Source organism: Natator depressus, chromosome 1, assembly GCF_965152275.1.
Source record: "Natator depressus isolate rNatDep1 chromosome 1, rNatDep2.hap1, whole genome shotgun sequence".
Lineage (NCBI taxonomy): Eukaryota > Metazoa > Chordata > Testudines > Cheloniidae > Natator > Natator depressus.
The window spans coordinates 77,441,512-77,456,210 of record NC_134234.1 but is presented as its reverse complement, the minus strand read 5'-3'; the positions used below and the strand labels follow the sequence as shown (position 1 = coordinate 77,456,210).

General features: G+C 41.5%; 1 protein-coding gene and 1 long non-coding RNA gene across 3 annotated transcripts in view; one reads left to right on the top strand and one right to left on the bottom strand.

Moving 5' to 3' along the window:
- Window positions 1-109: 109 nt before the first annotated feature.
- Window positions 110-14,699, bottom strand: part of PIBF1 (progesterone immunomodulatory binding factor 1) — a 165,147-nt gene continuing 150,557 nt past the window's right edge. For both annotated transcript variants that reach the window (XM_074961959.1, XM_074961967.1), the window contains exons 17-18: window positions 6,817-6,996; window positions 110-240 (exon numbers count right to left, since the gene is read on the bottom strand). In XM_074961959.1, the coding sequence (XP_074818060.1) occupies window positions 184-240; window positions 6,817-6,996 (237 nt within the window). In that variant the 3' untranslated portion in view covers window positions 110-183. The remainder of the gene's footprint in view (window positions 241-6,816; window positions 6,997-14,699) is intronic.
- LOC141992643 (uncharacterized) overlaps window positions 3,377-14,699 on the top strand; it is a 39,429-nt gene continuing 28,106 nt past the window's right edge. Inside the window, exon 1 of the long non-coding RNA XR_012640626.1 lies at window positions 3,377-3,490. This is a non-coding gene — a long non-coding RNA (uncharacterized LOC141992643). The remainder of the gene's footprint in view (window positions 3,491-14,699) is intronic.

Genomic DNA, 14,699 nt, shown 5'->3' with positions numbered 1-14,699 from the left:
CAAGTACTGCACACATTTTTTCATTAGATGTTTAATGGTAATGTTACAATGTATAAACATAGGTATAAAACAAACCCATTATTTATTTGTGTGGTACTAAGAACATGATTATGAATACAATTTCTTTCTTCACAGAAAAAACTGCCAAACTGATTATTTATATTGAAAATCCCTGGAAAAATGTCATGGTGCTTTTTTCTGCTTCAGTTTCCTGTACCAATCAGGTGCCTCTCTATTTGTCTGTGAAACAAAGAATGTTTTGGTTATGAGACAATTGAAAGGCAGGAGAAATATGCAATCCACACAACACTGCACTCCTCTCTCTGCCATTCATAGCTCTGCTTAAACTAAAATCAATTAAAATGTGAAAGGTTTACATTACACAAAAATACACTAAAGTTCTGTGTGTCTAAGACAATAAAATAAACCAAATATCACGTTATTAACCAAATGATGATTCAAAATGTTTACCAACGTTAAAATGATTCATTAAATGCTTAACTAAAGGACCATCATTGTAAATTATGTTATGTGTATTTCTGTTAAAAAAGGGGGTGGGAACCTAGGACAAAGAGGTGTGCTACAATATGCCAACGTTTTAAGCATAATACAAAAAACTACATGTAAGAACACTGGTTCTCCAATTTAGTCATAGCACAGACCATAACTTAATTGTGGGACACTGCCTCTGGATCACCTTTTCTTACATTCACAGTCTTGTAGGCTACTTATCACACATTCATAACTGCATAAAATTCCTATAGCAATTACAGCAACCTTTTACATGGAAAAGCAATAGTAAGTAAGTGGGGAAAAGAAGAGGATGAGTCATCTTCAGACTCAATGAAATTGGCAGGGAATTCACCCCTAAAAACAAAGTTCTAGGAGAGCCACCAGAAGTACAGACCTTTCACAGTATGGAAATGTCCCACTCACTGCCTCTCAATTCCCCAGGCTCTATGGCAGTACATTTTGAACAAGTGATAAGTGTAATTATTACTGTTAAAATCCTCTACTGAAATGGCCTCAAAAAGATATAAACGCATGTGTTCTGTTTCTTACGTAGCGCATTTGTTATTTCAGACTTTCAAAAGAATTTTGTGTCATTAGTGAACATTCCATCCAAAGAAATGGTGAATAAGTTTGAAAAGGCATTATTTTCATTCTACCCATGACATTATTTGACTATTAAGTCTGGCTCACAAATTTAATCAAACACAAATTGTTCAACAGCAAACACACACCAAACTTGAGAGGGGAAAAAAAGCCCAATTATTACAGCTGGCACTTGATTTAGGAAATCTCCCCAAAAATATATTTTCTAAATTTGTCCCCTACTTGTCAGAAAAATCAGAGGGTACTTAGTAGTTCGAGCAGTGGACTGTGAAGTAACTCTTGAGTTATATTCCCAGCTTCCTCAAGGAAATGGAGCAACATTTGTACAAAACACTTAACTTCTGTGCCTAAGGATTGTTGTTAGGCTTTGTGTATGTGAAGTGCTTTCAGTACCTTGGGTGAAAGGCACTACATAAATACAAGTATTTATTATTTACTATGACATCTACCTGTGGTGGGATGTTGTATCATTCTTCCATTTGTTCTATTAGTAACTGCAAATGAAACTTGAAGCTACAATTCATTTTCCTTTGCTTTCCTTCTCTGGAGCTACTTCATTTTTGACTCTTACTATCAAAATGAGATTGTAAATCTTTGTGAAAGCCACCAAAAGATGTAAGTTAAAGTATACCGCTGTCACTTTTGTGCTTGGGAGTCTAGCATCACATGTATGGATGTCAGGCCTATCTGAAAGAATTAACCAGAACTGGCCACCTTCAACAGGGATGCCTGAATCCCTCCTGAAGATACAACCAAGAGCCTGCCTAAGTCTGTCTCTGAAGCAGAAACTTGCGTTGAGTAACTCTGAGTACTGTAAAAAGAAAAGGAGTACTTGGGCACCTTAGAGACTATGCTCAAATAAATTGGTTAGTCTCTAAGGTGCTACAAGTACTCCTTTTCTTTTTGCGAATACAAACTAACACGGCTGCTACTCTGAAACCTGAGTACTGTGACTCACTGTCTGCTGCCCTACTTAAGACAGACCCAGCACCCTTCTAGGCCCACATCACTGGCCACCTTAAAATGATCTATAATCCATTTACAAACTAAATTCTTTTGAAGTGTGCTTACAATGCAACACCCGTGGAGGGGAGTGGTACTGCGCTCTCTCTTACTGGACGAGGTATCAATTTCACCTTAAGTGGCAAGTACAAAGTGCAGTAACATACTGGAAACATCTGCACAAAAAACAAAATACACCACCGTAGCAAGTCACCTCACAGGTCTCAAAATAGCAGCGTAGGCGTTGCCGCTCATGCTGGCGCCTGGGCTCTGAGACTTATCCCCCTCACCAGGTCTCAGAGCCCAGGCTCCAGCCTGAGTGGGAGCATCTACCTTGCTATTGCAAGACCCATAGCATGAGCCTGAGTCAGGTGACCCAGGCTCTGAGACTTGTTGATGTGGGGTTCTTTTCTGCAGCATTGACACCAGTGGTGGATTAGCCCCTTGGCCAATGAGGCCCTGGCCAGGGCCCCTGGCCAACTGGGGTGCACCCACACTCCGATTGGCAGGAGTGCCAGGCGGAGTGGGGCAAGCCCCGGTGCCCCACCCTGCTCTCTGGCAGGAGCACCGGGGGGGTAGGGGTGTACTGGAGGCAGAAGGGGTAGGGAGTGGCTCCCACTTGTTCTAGCCCAGGACCCCTCAAAACCATAATCCGCCTCCGATTGACACATCCCTGCTGAAGCTATTGACTCCAATCAGCCATGAACCAAAGCCTCCAGAAACTCCTCTGCAAGCAAACATATAAGAAAATTGGAAACTCATGCTTATAACACGGTCAGCCACCCTTCTCCTCCTCAGTTCTTGTTTTTGAGGGAGTGTAGTGGGGTGGTCACCCTGCTCTGGCCCTGAAAGGGTTAAATCAGTCCTGGGGAGCCAATAGTAAAAGCAGCCCTGGAGAGGGAAGGGCTAGCTGCCTGGGAGCAAGATACCTGAAGAAGAGCAGTGCTGGGGAAGGGCACAGGGAGCTGGGGAGCTCCAGTCTGGTAAACCACCAGGCTGCAGGCCTTGGTAAAGGCCCAAGAAGGTACTGGGGCTGTAGAGGGGAAGCCTGAGGATAGGCAAACGCAGCAGGTCCTAACCTCGTTGCCAATGATGAGTGGCCTTTACAGACTGCAGTATGCCCCAGTGAGCGGGGGCTAGATGATGACTGGCAGCGGCCACTGAGGCAAGGTGGGTTTAGAGGGATGGGGTTCCCCAGGGAGGGGAGACCCAGAGTGTGGGGATACTGCTGGGGCAGAATCGCAGGGTAAAGGGCACCAGGGTCTGGGAGGGACACGGATGCCAGCGGCAGGCGAGACACCAGCCTGCAGAGGGCGCTCCAAAGGCTGGAAAGAGCCAATTCCCAAGATGACCAGCAGGAGGTGCCGCACCGGTGAGTCGTCACGTCGCTACAGGGAGGTATTCGACTTTATACAAACACATCCATACACACTATATATATGATTTTATATTCACATGCAAGCACCCTTTATTTTATATATTTTATACACACACACACACACACACACACACACACACACACACACGTATATTAAAAGGACAATGAGGCTTCAAAGATAAGAACTCAAAAGTTAGGAAATGCCAGAATTAAGGCTGCTTTTGCAACCCCAATTCAGTCCCTTGAGACTTAATGACACTATCATTAATTACATGGTGACTTTCCAAAGAACCCCTGCCTCATTCAGTGCACAGAATGGACCTGCTCTGGCAAATAATCAAGACTGTGTAATGAAGGGGGGCTGTTGTCTGTAGCACCCTTGTCTCTTCTCTTAAGAAGCTGGAAGGTGCTAGTGACTGAGGCAGGGCGTTGCATGTAGAAAAAGAATGGTCTCATGGTTAAGGCAACTGAATGCTGATTTGGAGAGCCGGAATCTATCCCTGCCTCTGCCACAGAGTTCCTGTATGATTCTGGGCAGGTCACGTAAGCCAACCTTTTCACAGGTGGTGACTAACTGTTTGTTCCTCATTCTATGAGTGCCCAACTTGAGACCCTGGGGTCAGTTTAGCAGAAATGCTGAGCACTCACAACTGCAAGTGAAGTCAATGGGGAACTGTGCTTTGAACATATAAAGTGTGATACAATGCTAAATATTCTGAAAAATCAGATTGGGCAATCAATATTACTGTAAACTTTTGACATTATCTCTGTCCTTTAGCATCCCTATTTCAGAGATGGAGATAATACCAACCCTGCACCTCACAGGGGTGTTGTGAAGATAATTGCTATTTGTATAGCACTCAGTGATGAGTGCCATGAGACACCCATAAGGTAATTAATAATTCTGTGTTCAGAACAGGGATTAAATAGTGTGCAGTAAATAAGGCTGAACATTGATTAATAAGGGTAACCCAAAATATTGCTTATTAAATGAGCAGAATCCATCCTGAGCACCGAATGAGCCAGGGGTCCTATGGAAATAATTACCCAGTATTTAATTAAAGACTGTACCCTAATGCATATACACCTAGATGTCAAATTAAGGTTGCACAGACAACCTTAATTCTGGCTTTCCCTGATTTTTTTAGTGTATATTTTCCTTGCATTTTAAAAAAGTGAACTGAAAAAACAGAAATTCCATAATGTGGATTCATATGACACCAATATCATTCATCAGCAGGGTTGGAACCTTTAAACTCTCTGCCATTTGAGCTAACAGAGTAACTGATAGCAATAGTAGGTTGTTATCCTATGTGGACCAGCATTGGTGGGAGGGTGGGGGGGCGGGGATGAGACACACACTTTATCAGTAGGTTACACAGATATTTGCAGACAGCAGAGGAATGAGAACTCAGGAATTTGGAGTTCCATTCCAGGTTCTAGAGAGGAGTGTATTCCATTGGTCTTAGACACTTCTGCCAGTTACACCCAAGCTTGATCCCTTCTTCCCCATCACAGCCAACCTGTCCCTGTCTTACTCCTGTGTTCCTTATTCTTGGCTCCTTGTCTCAGTCCCATTCCCCTTCCCTATGCAGTCCTTGTCTTCACTCCTCAGTCTTCTCATCCTAGTCTCCCCCTCCAAGTCTGTCTCCCATCCCCACTCCCAGTCTCTTTGCCCTGGTTTCTCCGCCAATCTCCATCTTGCCTTCATCCCCCCACTCCATCTCAACTCCTTGCCTCCAATTTCCTCCATAATTGGCTCCTTGTCTCAGTCTCTTTGCTCATCTAGTCCCAGTTCTCTCTCTGCACCCCAGCTCCTTGTCAGATCTGTCTCTCCTTTCCCCCATTCTCATCCCCCGGCCATTGGTTCCTGGTCCAGCTCTGTTGTCCTGTCACTTCCAGTCGCTCCCTATCTCCTCGTCTGATCCCAGCGTTCCACTCCCAACTGGCTCTTAGTTCCATCCAACCCCAGGTTTTCCTCATCAGTTCCCAGTCCCAATCCCCTCCACTGGATCCTAGTTCCAATCTCCTTGCACAATTAGTCCCAGCTTCCCCAACATCTCACTGGTTTCCAGTCCTGCTCCCCCAATTCTCCCAGTCAGCGTCTCCCTCCCTCCCAGCCTCCAGTTCCAATCTCACCAGGCTTCTTGTCCCAATCTAGTCCTTTCCCTCCCCTCACAGTCTGGGCCTTGTTCCCCTCTGCATTCATGTCAAGTGTCTTCCTCATCCACATTGCCTGGGAAGCAGCAGGGAAGGCACTAAGAGCACAGGAGAGAGAAGACTCTCTCCTCTACATTCCAGAACCAAGAGCAGCTGGAAGCTGAAAATTCAGGGATAACCAGCTTTGACTCGTAAGCCCCAAGCTCAGTTTAGGGGAGCATGCTCAGCACACACGGAATCTTCAGAGATTTTAGCTACAAAACTAAGAAATCTCTATTGAGCTTGTGCAAACAAATTTTTTGGCCAAGTCTTGTATCTTGGCCACATTTGGGTGCATTTTCACAGGGACAGCAAAAGGTACAACCCTGATACAAAGCCCACGTCTCCCCTTTGCCAAATTTTAAGTCCCTGCTCTAAAGTTTGGGGGCGCTATAGCTTCTCAAAGAAAAGGTTGCCAGAAATTTTTAAAATGACAAAATATTTTCCCTAGCCTCACTCTCAGAAACTTCTGAACCGTTTAGCATGAAACTTTCCAAAAAATTTAGCCTGAAGCAGACCCCCAGCACAGAATATTTCAGCCCCTAAAGGTATAAATTTTAAGTTATAAAGCAACCAAAACCAAAGTCGTATAACAGGAAGTGTCGGGCCACCTCAGTATTAAGCAGTGCGACCAGCCTGTGTATGTGTAACTATTATGTAAATATAAATTCCAATATATATATTTTCTTACATCCATTGGGATGTTAATATATTGGATATGTTAGAAGTCTGTTTTGTTATCCATTTTTAATACAACTTGACACTAATTAAAATTTTTTGGGAGATTTGTTTCCTGTGCACTTTAAGATCTAGAAGATTCTAGAGGGCTGGAATCTGTGATAGTGTGTGACCAGTAGAGGGATATAGCTTCCTGTAGCCTACCACTACCACAGAGAGAAACTTTCAGCAGGCATGCTGTACCGTTTTGAACTAACACCACAAGATGAATGCAAATCCTGTGAAATCATCTCTTCAAAGAAGCAGACTTCTAGGAGTAATTTTTTTTTATAAAACCCCCCCCCCACCTCCCCCACGCGGACAGCTTTTTTGGTTTTTTGAAATGTGAGCAATAGTGCTCTAAACAAAATGCCTAGGTCACTTATTTTAATTACTGTACTTACAAATAATGTTGGTTTGGGTATAAATACATTTTCTTCCTCGTGTTCTGCTGGCAGCTTTACAGAAGGGTTTGATTTGTGTTTTGCAGTTAAGCTTCTTATGTCACTATGAGACTGAGGTAAATTTTCCCCATAGCGTTTACCATGCAGACTGATAAGAATCTGTTTCATTACTGCCAGTTCCTGTAAAAACATAAAATAAAATTAAAATAAATAACAATGCTAAATTTTCAATAAAACTAAAAATAGTAAAACCTATTAAAATGATTATCTGTTAATAATGCATTTCTATTCACCAAATCAAAATATCTAAATAGATATATAGGCAGATCAATAACCCTATAATAAGCCTGATTATTTACTTGCATTTATTAGTCTGAGTACTAGTTAGAAACTACTTTACTAAAGGGAGTAATAAAATAAAAAGGCACAGAAGAGTTATACAAATAAAACCTCATAATGTCTAAATGCTGTAACAGAAAAAGGATTTAAAGTGCATTAAGGATCGCGCTATCCATTTAAGCAGCCATTTATTTTAAACAATTATTTTAAAGATAGCTTACAGAATCCAATTTGAGTGGCTACGATAAATAGTACTCTGAGGGTTAGGGTTTGGGTATGTGTCTTATAAATGCAGATATAAAAAAACAAATATATGTCTTTACCCCTAGAAAAATCAATCAACTGATAAGAGAGGCCTAGGAGAGACTACAGCAAAAAGGAGGAAAAGGATCATGATCTGAACTATGGAATGAAAAAGCAACTACTGAAAAGGAAAGAAAGGGATCTGGTGGCCAGAAGGGATCTCACTGACTTGGAAATTTAATAATTTGCTAAACAAACAATTCAATAGATTTTAACCTCTCCCCCCCTCCCCATAGATTGGTTCAAGATCATTAGTAAAGTGACAAAAGCAAAACCATAACTCCTCTCTGACTTTAATCTGCCGTGATCTTCTAATGTCACTGCATCTCCCTGCTGCTGTCATTATTTTCTTCATTTTTAATGGATGCAATTATTACAAAATATGTTACATAATTTCCCCCCACCCCTCACACTGGTGCTTCCAGCTCTACCTTTTAGCGATTTGTGAATTACTGACAAAACAACCAAGTGAATGCAATCTTCATTCAAAGAGCAGTTCAAAACCATAAGGCTCTTCAGAATTTAATATGCAGTTCCTTGTACAGGCACCGACTCCGGGGATGGAGCTACAGGTGCCAACTTTCCAGTGTGCCGGGGGGGGTGCTGACTGCTCAACCCCTGGATCTGCCCCCACTCCTTCCCTTCCTGCCCCCTCCCCTGAGCCGGCCGTGCCCTCGCTCCTCCCCCTTCTCTCCCCAGAGCCTCCTGCATGCCACAAAACTGCTGATCAGCGGGGCTGCCGGAGGGTGGGAGGTGTTGGGAGCAGGGTGGGGGAGCTGATATAGGGTGGAGGGGCTGCTGACATATTATTGTGGCTCTTTGGCAATGTACATAGGTAAATTCTGGCTCCTTCTCAGGCTCAGGTTGGCCACCCCTGCCATAAGGTTTTGACTGTCTTCAATAATAATTCAGCACAAATTCATGTAATCTTCTCTCTTCAACCAAAACAACAGTATAAATTAATGTTTATAGTTTAATGCCAAACACAACAAATGGAGAATATAGTTATTGTACATTACATATTACCTATTTCTTAATATTAACCAGAAAATTACAGTGATTCATATTCTATTTTCATAACAGTATTCAAAATTAGCATAATGTAAAAACAGCCACTTAAAAGTCTTGTCATCTAACTTCTGATACATAGTTGCTTTTAATAGCTCCACAACAGTACATACGATATAAATATTCTTGAAAAAATTAAAAATAGGCATGCTTTGTTGTAGAGAATTTAGTTAATAAACTGACACCACAATAATTCAGTTATATGACTGGAACCCCAACACTAAATACACCCAACAACCTCATCCAGTGTACAAATTGTTCTTGGGTCTCAGTCATTTAATATTTGCATAATTCAGCCGTGTGTGGTGGCATGTTAAAACAGCTCAGCTGCAGAGCAGCTGTTTAAAAGGACTGCATAGCTGATGCCAACATATTACTGAAAGTTGTAAACTCTGCAAAGATGCTGCCAAAGTGATACATAGACAGAATTTCTTGATGAAAATAACTCAGACAAGTATATTACAAATACATGCTCCATGACTGGTGATTAAGTCACATATAAGCAATGTTTTGACATTAGTTAGTGGTGCTATATCTTTTGGGAGCTAAATCTTGCATCAGACTATATGGACCCAAAAAAGTTGTAATTATGAGTTTGAAACTGCGCTCAAAAAACAAGGCAAAGATCAAGAATTCTTATACTGATTTGATAAAGAGGTTAGTTTCAGATACATAAACCAGGCCCAATTCTGCAGTTACAGAACCAAATTCTCTAGTCTTGCCTCCTTTACACCACCTGAGTGACACAAAGGAACCAGAAGAGACTGGAGATGAGAATTTTCCCCACAATGTATATATTAACCTAAAACAGTGTCTATGTTTGTTATGGGGCATTGATAAGGTTGCATTTGCATTTAAAGCAGGACTAAAATCCCTCTGTTTTAAACTTTAATGATTAATTTTAGTCTGAAAATTCCTAATTCAGCACAATGTGCAAAGCTCCTCTCTGTTACACCATAGTTATTCCACAGTAACCCTGTTAACTTCAGTGGAATTACTAGTTTATTTATGGCCCAAATACATTTCAGATTTACTAACTTTTGATGAGGATACATTTGAAAATGTCCTGTTTCTGAAATGTGGCAGTTCCCCTCTCTCTTTTTTTGGATTTCTCGAGCTAACAGTTCCAGCAAATGCCACAGTCCACAAACACATTAAATTCACAGGTGGCATGTGATATCAGAAAGTGTTGTTTCCCACATTAGGAATGACTGATACAAGTTATGTAAAGATTAGACAATTGAATTGCTCAGATTTATCACCTGTTTCTATTATTTGATGCTGGTAGCCTGCTTCCAAGACCCCTGCTCAGCACATAGATCCTAGGAAGCCAGGAAAGGCAGCAGGGGGTGAGAGACAGGGATCTTCAGGTCAATAATGGTGGAACAGAGCAGGAATGTGTGGGACATGAAAAGCAGGGCCTTGGGGAGAAAGAAGGGGGCATTAGCAGGGACATGAATTAGACTGGGAGGGAAAAGGTGTTGCTGGGTGAAGGAAGGGTTGTGGGTAATGTAGGTCGGGGAGTAAATTGTTCCTGGGGTGGGGAGTCCAATGCCTCTGTGAGAAGGCATCAGTGCTCAAATTGCTCCCTCACTGTTGCTGCCTCAGCTCCCCACTACACTGAGGAAGCAGTGCAGTGTAAAACCCCAAAAGCGCTGATTCCTATATGGAGATGCTTGGCTCCTCCAGCATTGCAGCACTGGCTCTTGGACACAGTGAGAAGACAATGCTGGGTAAGTTGAGCAGCTCTCTCTTGAGGCACTGATGCCTGAAGGGCTCCACCCAACATTTCTGCACCTGTACACTGGGGGGCCTAGATGGCAATTCCATGGGGAGAACTTCAAGTGCTTATGCCTCAAAGCAGATTCAACAGTGTGCCCTTGTTGCCAAGAAGGCTAATGGCATATTGGGCTGCATTAGTAGGAGCACTGCCAGCAGATCGAGGGAAGTGATTATTCCCCTCTATTCAGTACTGGTGAGGCCACATCTCAAGTACTGCATCCAGTTTTGGGCCCCTCACTACAGAAAGGATGTGGACAAACCAGAGAGTCCAGCAGAGGGCAACAGAAATGATTAGGGGGCTGGGGCACATGACTTATGAGGAGAGGCTGAGGGAACTAGGCTTATTTAGTCTGCTGAAGAGAAGAGTGAGGGGGGATTTGATAGCAACCTTCAACTACTTGAAGGGGGGTCCAAAGAGGATGGAGCTAGACTGTTCTCAGTGGTGGCAGATGACAGAACAAGGAGCAATGGTCTCAAGTTGCAGTGCGGGAGGTTTAGGTTGGATATTAGGAAACAATATTTCACTAGAAGGGTGGTGAAGCACTGGAATGCGTTACCTAGGGAGGTGGTGGAGTCTCCATCCTTGGAGGCTTTTAAGGCCTGGCTGGACAAAGCCCTGGCTGGGATGATTTAGTTGAGGTTGGTTCTGCTTTGAGCAGGGGGTTGGATAGATGATCTCCTAAGGTCTCTTCCAACCCTAATCTGATTCAGTGAGCTCCTCCCCACCTCGCGTTGCCTGCACAGCTCCAATCCCACCACCCAAGAACCCCGCATACAACCCTCTCCTCACCCAATCCTCTCACATCCACAACCATCCCCCTTACCAACCCCAGCCCCACTCTGCCTCTGGCTCCCCACACATCCCTCCCTGTTAATCCCTCCATTGTCTCCCCCACTGCACCAGGCAGCAGCACTGAGGGAGGAGGAGGAGGAGGAGGAATATGGTGGGAGGGCACATAGGGAAGCAGAACTGTATTAGGGTTGTAGGCGGTAGAGACAAGCGGGGTCTGTCCTAGGGAGGTATTGAATGGGAGAGGTGAATGGAATTTTAAGAGCTGAATGTGGTAGGGAAACAAAGGGAGTTAAATGTTGCAGGAAGCATATAAGGAATGAATGAATATCTGCTTATTTCCTTGCATTTCATGCTTTACATTGGTGGACTATGCATATGCAGTCTAGCAGCCTTAGTTCAAAAATAACCAAGGTATTTTTGTATGGAATCAAAGATATAGATTTTTAAAAAAAAATAATTAGGTGTCTAGCTAGATTAGGAAAAGTATATTTTTCTTTTATATCATTAGGCTACTGGCATTATGCACGCTTACAATTTAAATAATTCCTAGTTTCTGAACATTTTATTCTAGAATTTAATTAGGGCCTGATGCTGCAGCTGCTGTGTGTATGTGAGTAACTCCCATTAACTTCAACAGGTATTCTGTGTATGTAGTAATTAAATTATCAGGTTCTAAAACAATCATGAGTTGGTAAAAGTGAAAAAGGGTCCATGATTTTTAAAAGGTAAAATAAAATGGTATTTGCATACTCAAATTTCAGTAGCATTTGAAATTATAGTAATGGTAAATTCTGTTCTTGACAAGTGAAAATAAGATGCAACATATTTAATTCTTAAACACAAAATGTTTATTATGGATAACTGACACAGTACATTAAAGTATGGAGAATGGATATGTATAGTCCAGACAATTGATTATAGAGGATAAAATCTGATTCCCCCCTAACTATATAAACCATCTTCAATTATGGTGGGTCATTTATAGATGTTTGAGTGCAATTATGGCAGAGAAAAGAACAGATGCAAAAATGAAACGGTGGCATTACATTTTAAAAATGTAAAATATGACTTCATTTAATAAATTTGTTTATTTGTATTTATGGACACTATAAAAGGACGACTATCAATGCACTCTGTGTCCTTGACATAACTTGTACATACGCATATCAAATATGCTTCTTACATTTTCCAAATTGAGTAGCTATAGACATTCAAGGTTAGTAGGATATTAATATCTGATATTCATATGATTGAAACAAAATTAAAAAGAATTTCCAGATGTGGAAATATGATTAGGGTGGTAAAAAGGAATGTTGCCCTAGCAAATAAATAACTGCTAAAAAGTGTGAAAATTTGTTCACATTCAACATAATGGACAATTTTCAATGTGACAATTGAACAGGTTTTCAACAGACCCGAGACAGCTACAATTACCTTTGTTCTTACAGCTGTGTCATGTACCTATAACCTAAACATCAAAGGTTCCGAATGGGACAACAACACCATTTCTTTTTTTGGGATAAGAAATAATGGGACTAAAACCCCCTGCTCCTGAACTCTAAGGGCACCTCTTCCACTCCAAACTGCTCAAAGTTGTAGAAGGAAGTCCCCTTTTTGTCTTAATAGTATCTTTTGAAAAAGGTCCCTGAAAAGGGACAGTGAAGAGGGTAGGAAGTGACTAGAATGAAATAGAATACCCCTTGCTGACAATTTCCAGGACCCACTGTTCCAATGTGATCTGAGTCCAGACTTCTTGAACGTAAAAGAGGAAGTTTCCAAAGGGGGAAGGATGAGTGCGTAAGGGAAGGGATCCTCAAGTTCAGTCATCTGATGGAAGACACAGACTGTGTTTAAGCGGAGGAAGAGGTGAACGGTCATTGTTGCTTCTTTCTCAGTGGCTCTGAAGTCCTCTAAGTGTTGTAGTAATATTGAGCAGAAGGATGCTGCCTGAAGGAGCTTTGAGATCTTACTTGCTTCCTCCTTGGGGCTGGGATGTAGAGGCCCAGGAAACCAAAGGGCAGTCTACAGGTTTACTGGGTACCACAGACTCATATTTAACAGTTGGTATCAAAATGCCAAAGGGACCTTTGTGAGACCTTTGGCTCTCCTTCAACTGCTGAGCCCAAGACCTGTTAGGCACCTGCTGACACACATCTTGACTTGGTAGGCACCAGAGAATGACATATGCCTTGGCTTATCTCTGAAACAGTGCCCCTTCCTATCTCTACCAGAGGTTAAAGTTGCCAAAATGGAGACAGATGACTTAGAGCCTGGGGTGGAATCTGAGCTCACGGGGTGTTCATGAAAAGGGACTGACCAAAGGCTTGAGATCTAGGTACATCCTTCCTTTTGGCATCTGGGGAAGCATGAACAGAGTGCTCCATGAGGAACAATTTTAGATGGACCTCTCTAGCTTTTTGAGTCCACGGATGGAAGGAGCAACACGTGGAACAAAACTAAGGAGTATTCCCTCTTCTAAACAAAGGAGGCAAGTGGAATGCCCACTGCTAAGCGGTACTGAAGCTTCACATGAAGAGCAGAGTTTGAACCTCAGATTTCATTTCTGCCATACTGCTAAGGCCTCTCTATGAGGGGAGGAGAGGTAGCTAGCCTTTTAACTAAGTATCTGACTAAAGTTGTAGGGTTTTTTTGTCAGTCAACTGGCAAAAAGACTAAACACAAACTACTCACAAAATTAATTAACAATACTAATAACTCACACTAAGCACAGTGTGCAGAGAAGCAGGTGGACACCATTTCACTGCTGCAGACAGTAAGACTGAACTAAGTGATAGTTGAGCCCATTCTGACCTTTATTTCCTTCAGGCATGTGCAGAATGCCACAGCATATACCCTGACTACTTCTGCTGTATTCTAGCTTAGTTCCTAATCATTATATCTATTTTTAATTGTCAGAAGAAAAAAAAAGGAAAGTTTCAAATTTTTGAGGTAAATTTTACAATTTATAAAAGATGTGTGAAATCTGGTATATGAATATTCTAATACTTTGATGTAAACAACACACACAGAAATAAATAATATACTTATAACAAAAATAAAAGACTTATTTGGAACCAATACTTTTTAGCTCAGAGCCACTGTATAACTGTTAGTTAAATCTAATTTAATGAAAATATGCTTTCATTACAGAAAATATTGACTCAGTTTTACTAATGTGTCAAAATAGTTATAATAATCACAATCAGTTACTGATTATGAGGTCTTATCTTTTCAATTGAGTAACTCCCCCCTTTAATTTGATTCATCCAATTTTTGGTATTTCATAAATATTTACATTCTGTTTACAGTTGAGGATATTCAAATAGTATCATTCAGTGAAGGAAAGTAAAAAAGTCTATACATCTGGAAAATTAACAATATGACTAAACAATTAATAGCCAACACTGGAAAAAAATGAATATAATTAAATATTTAAATATTTGGAAGACCTTTCTGCCAACAATTTCTTGCTTAAATTCCTCCTCTTTTTTTTTTTTTTATTTAACCTGTCCCTAAAAAGTACATTACTTAAAATGTGCATGCCAGTTGGCTCTTGTAATCCATATCAGTGAGTTGAACTTTGCCTGTATTTTGTGAA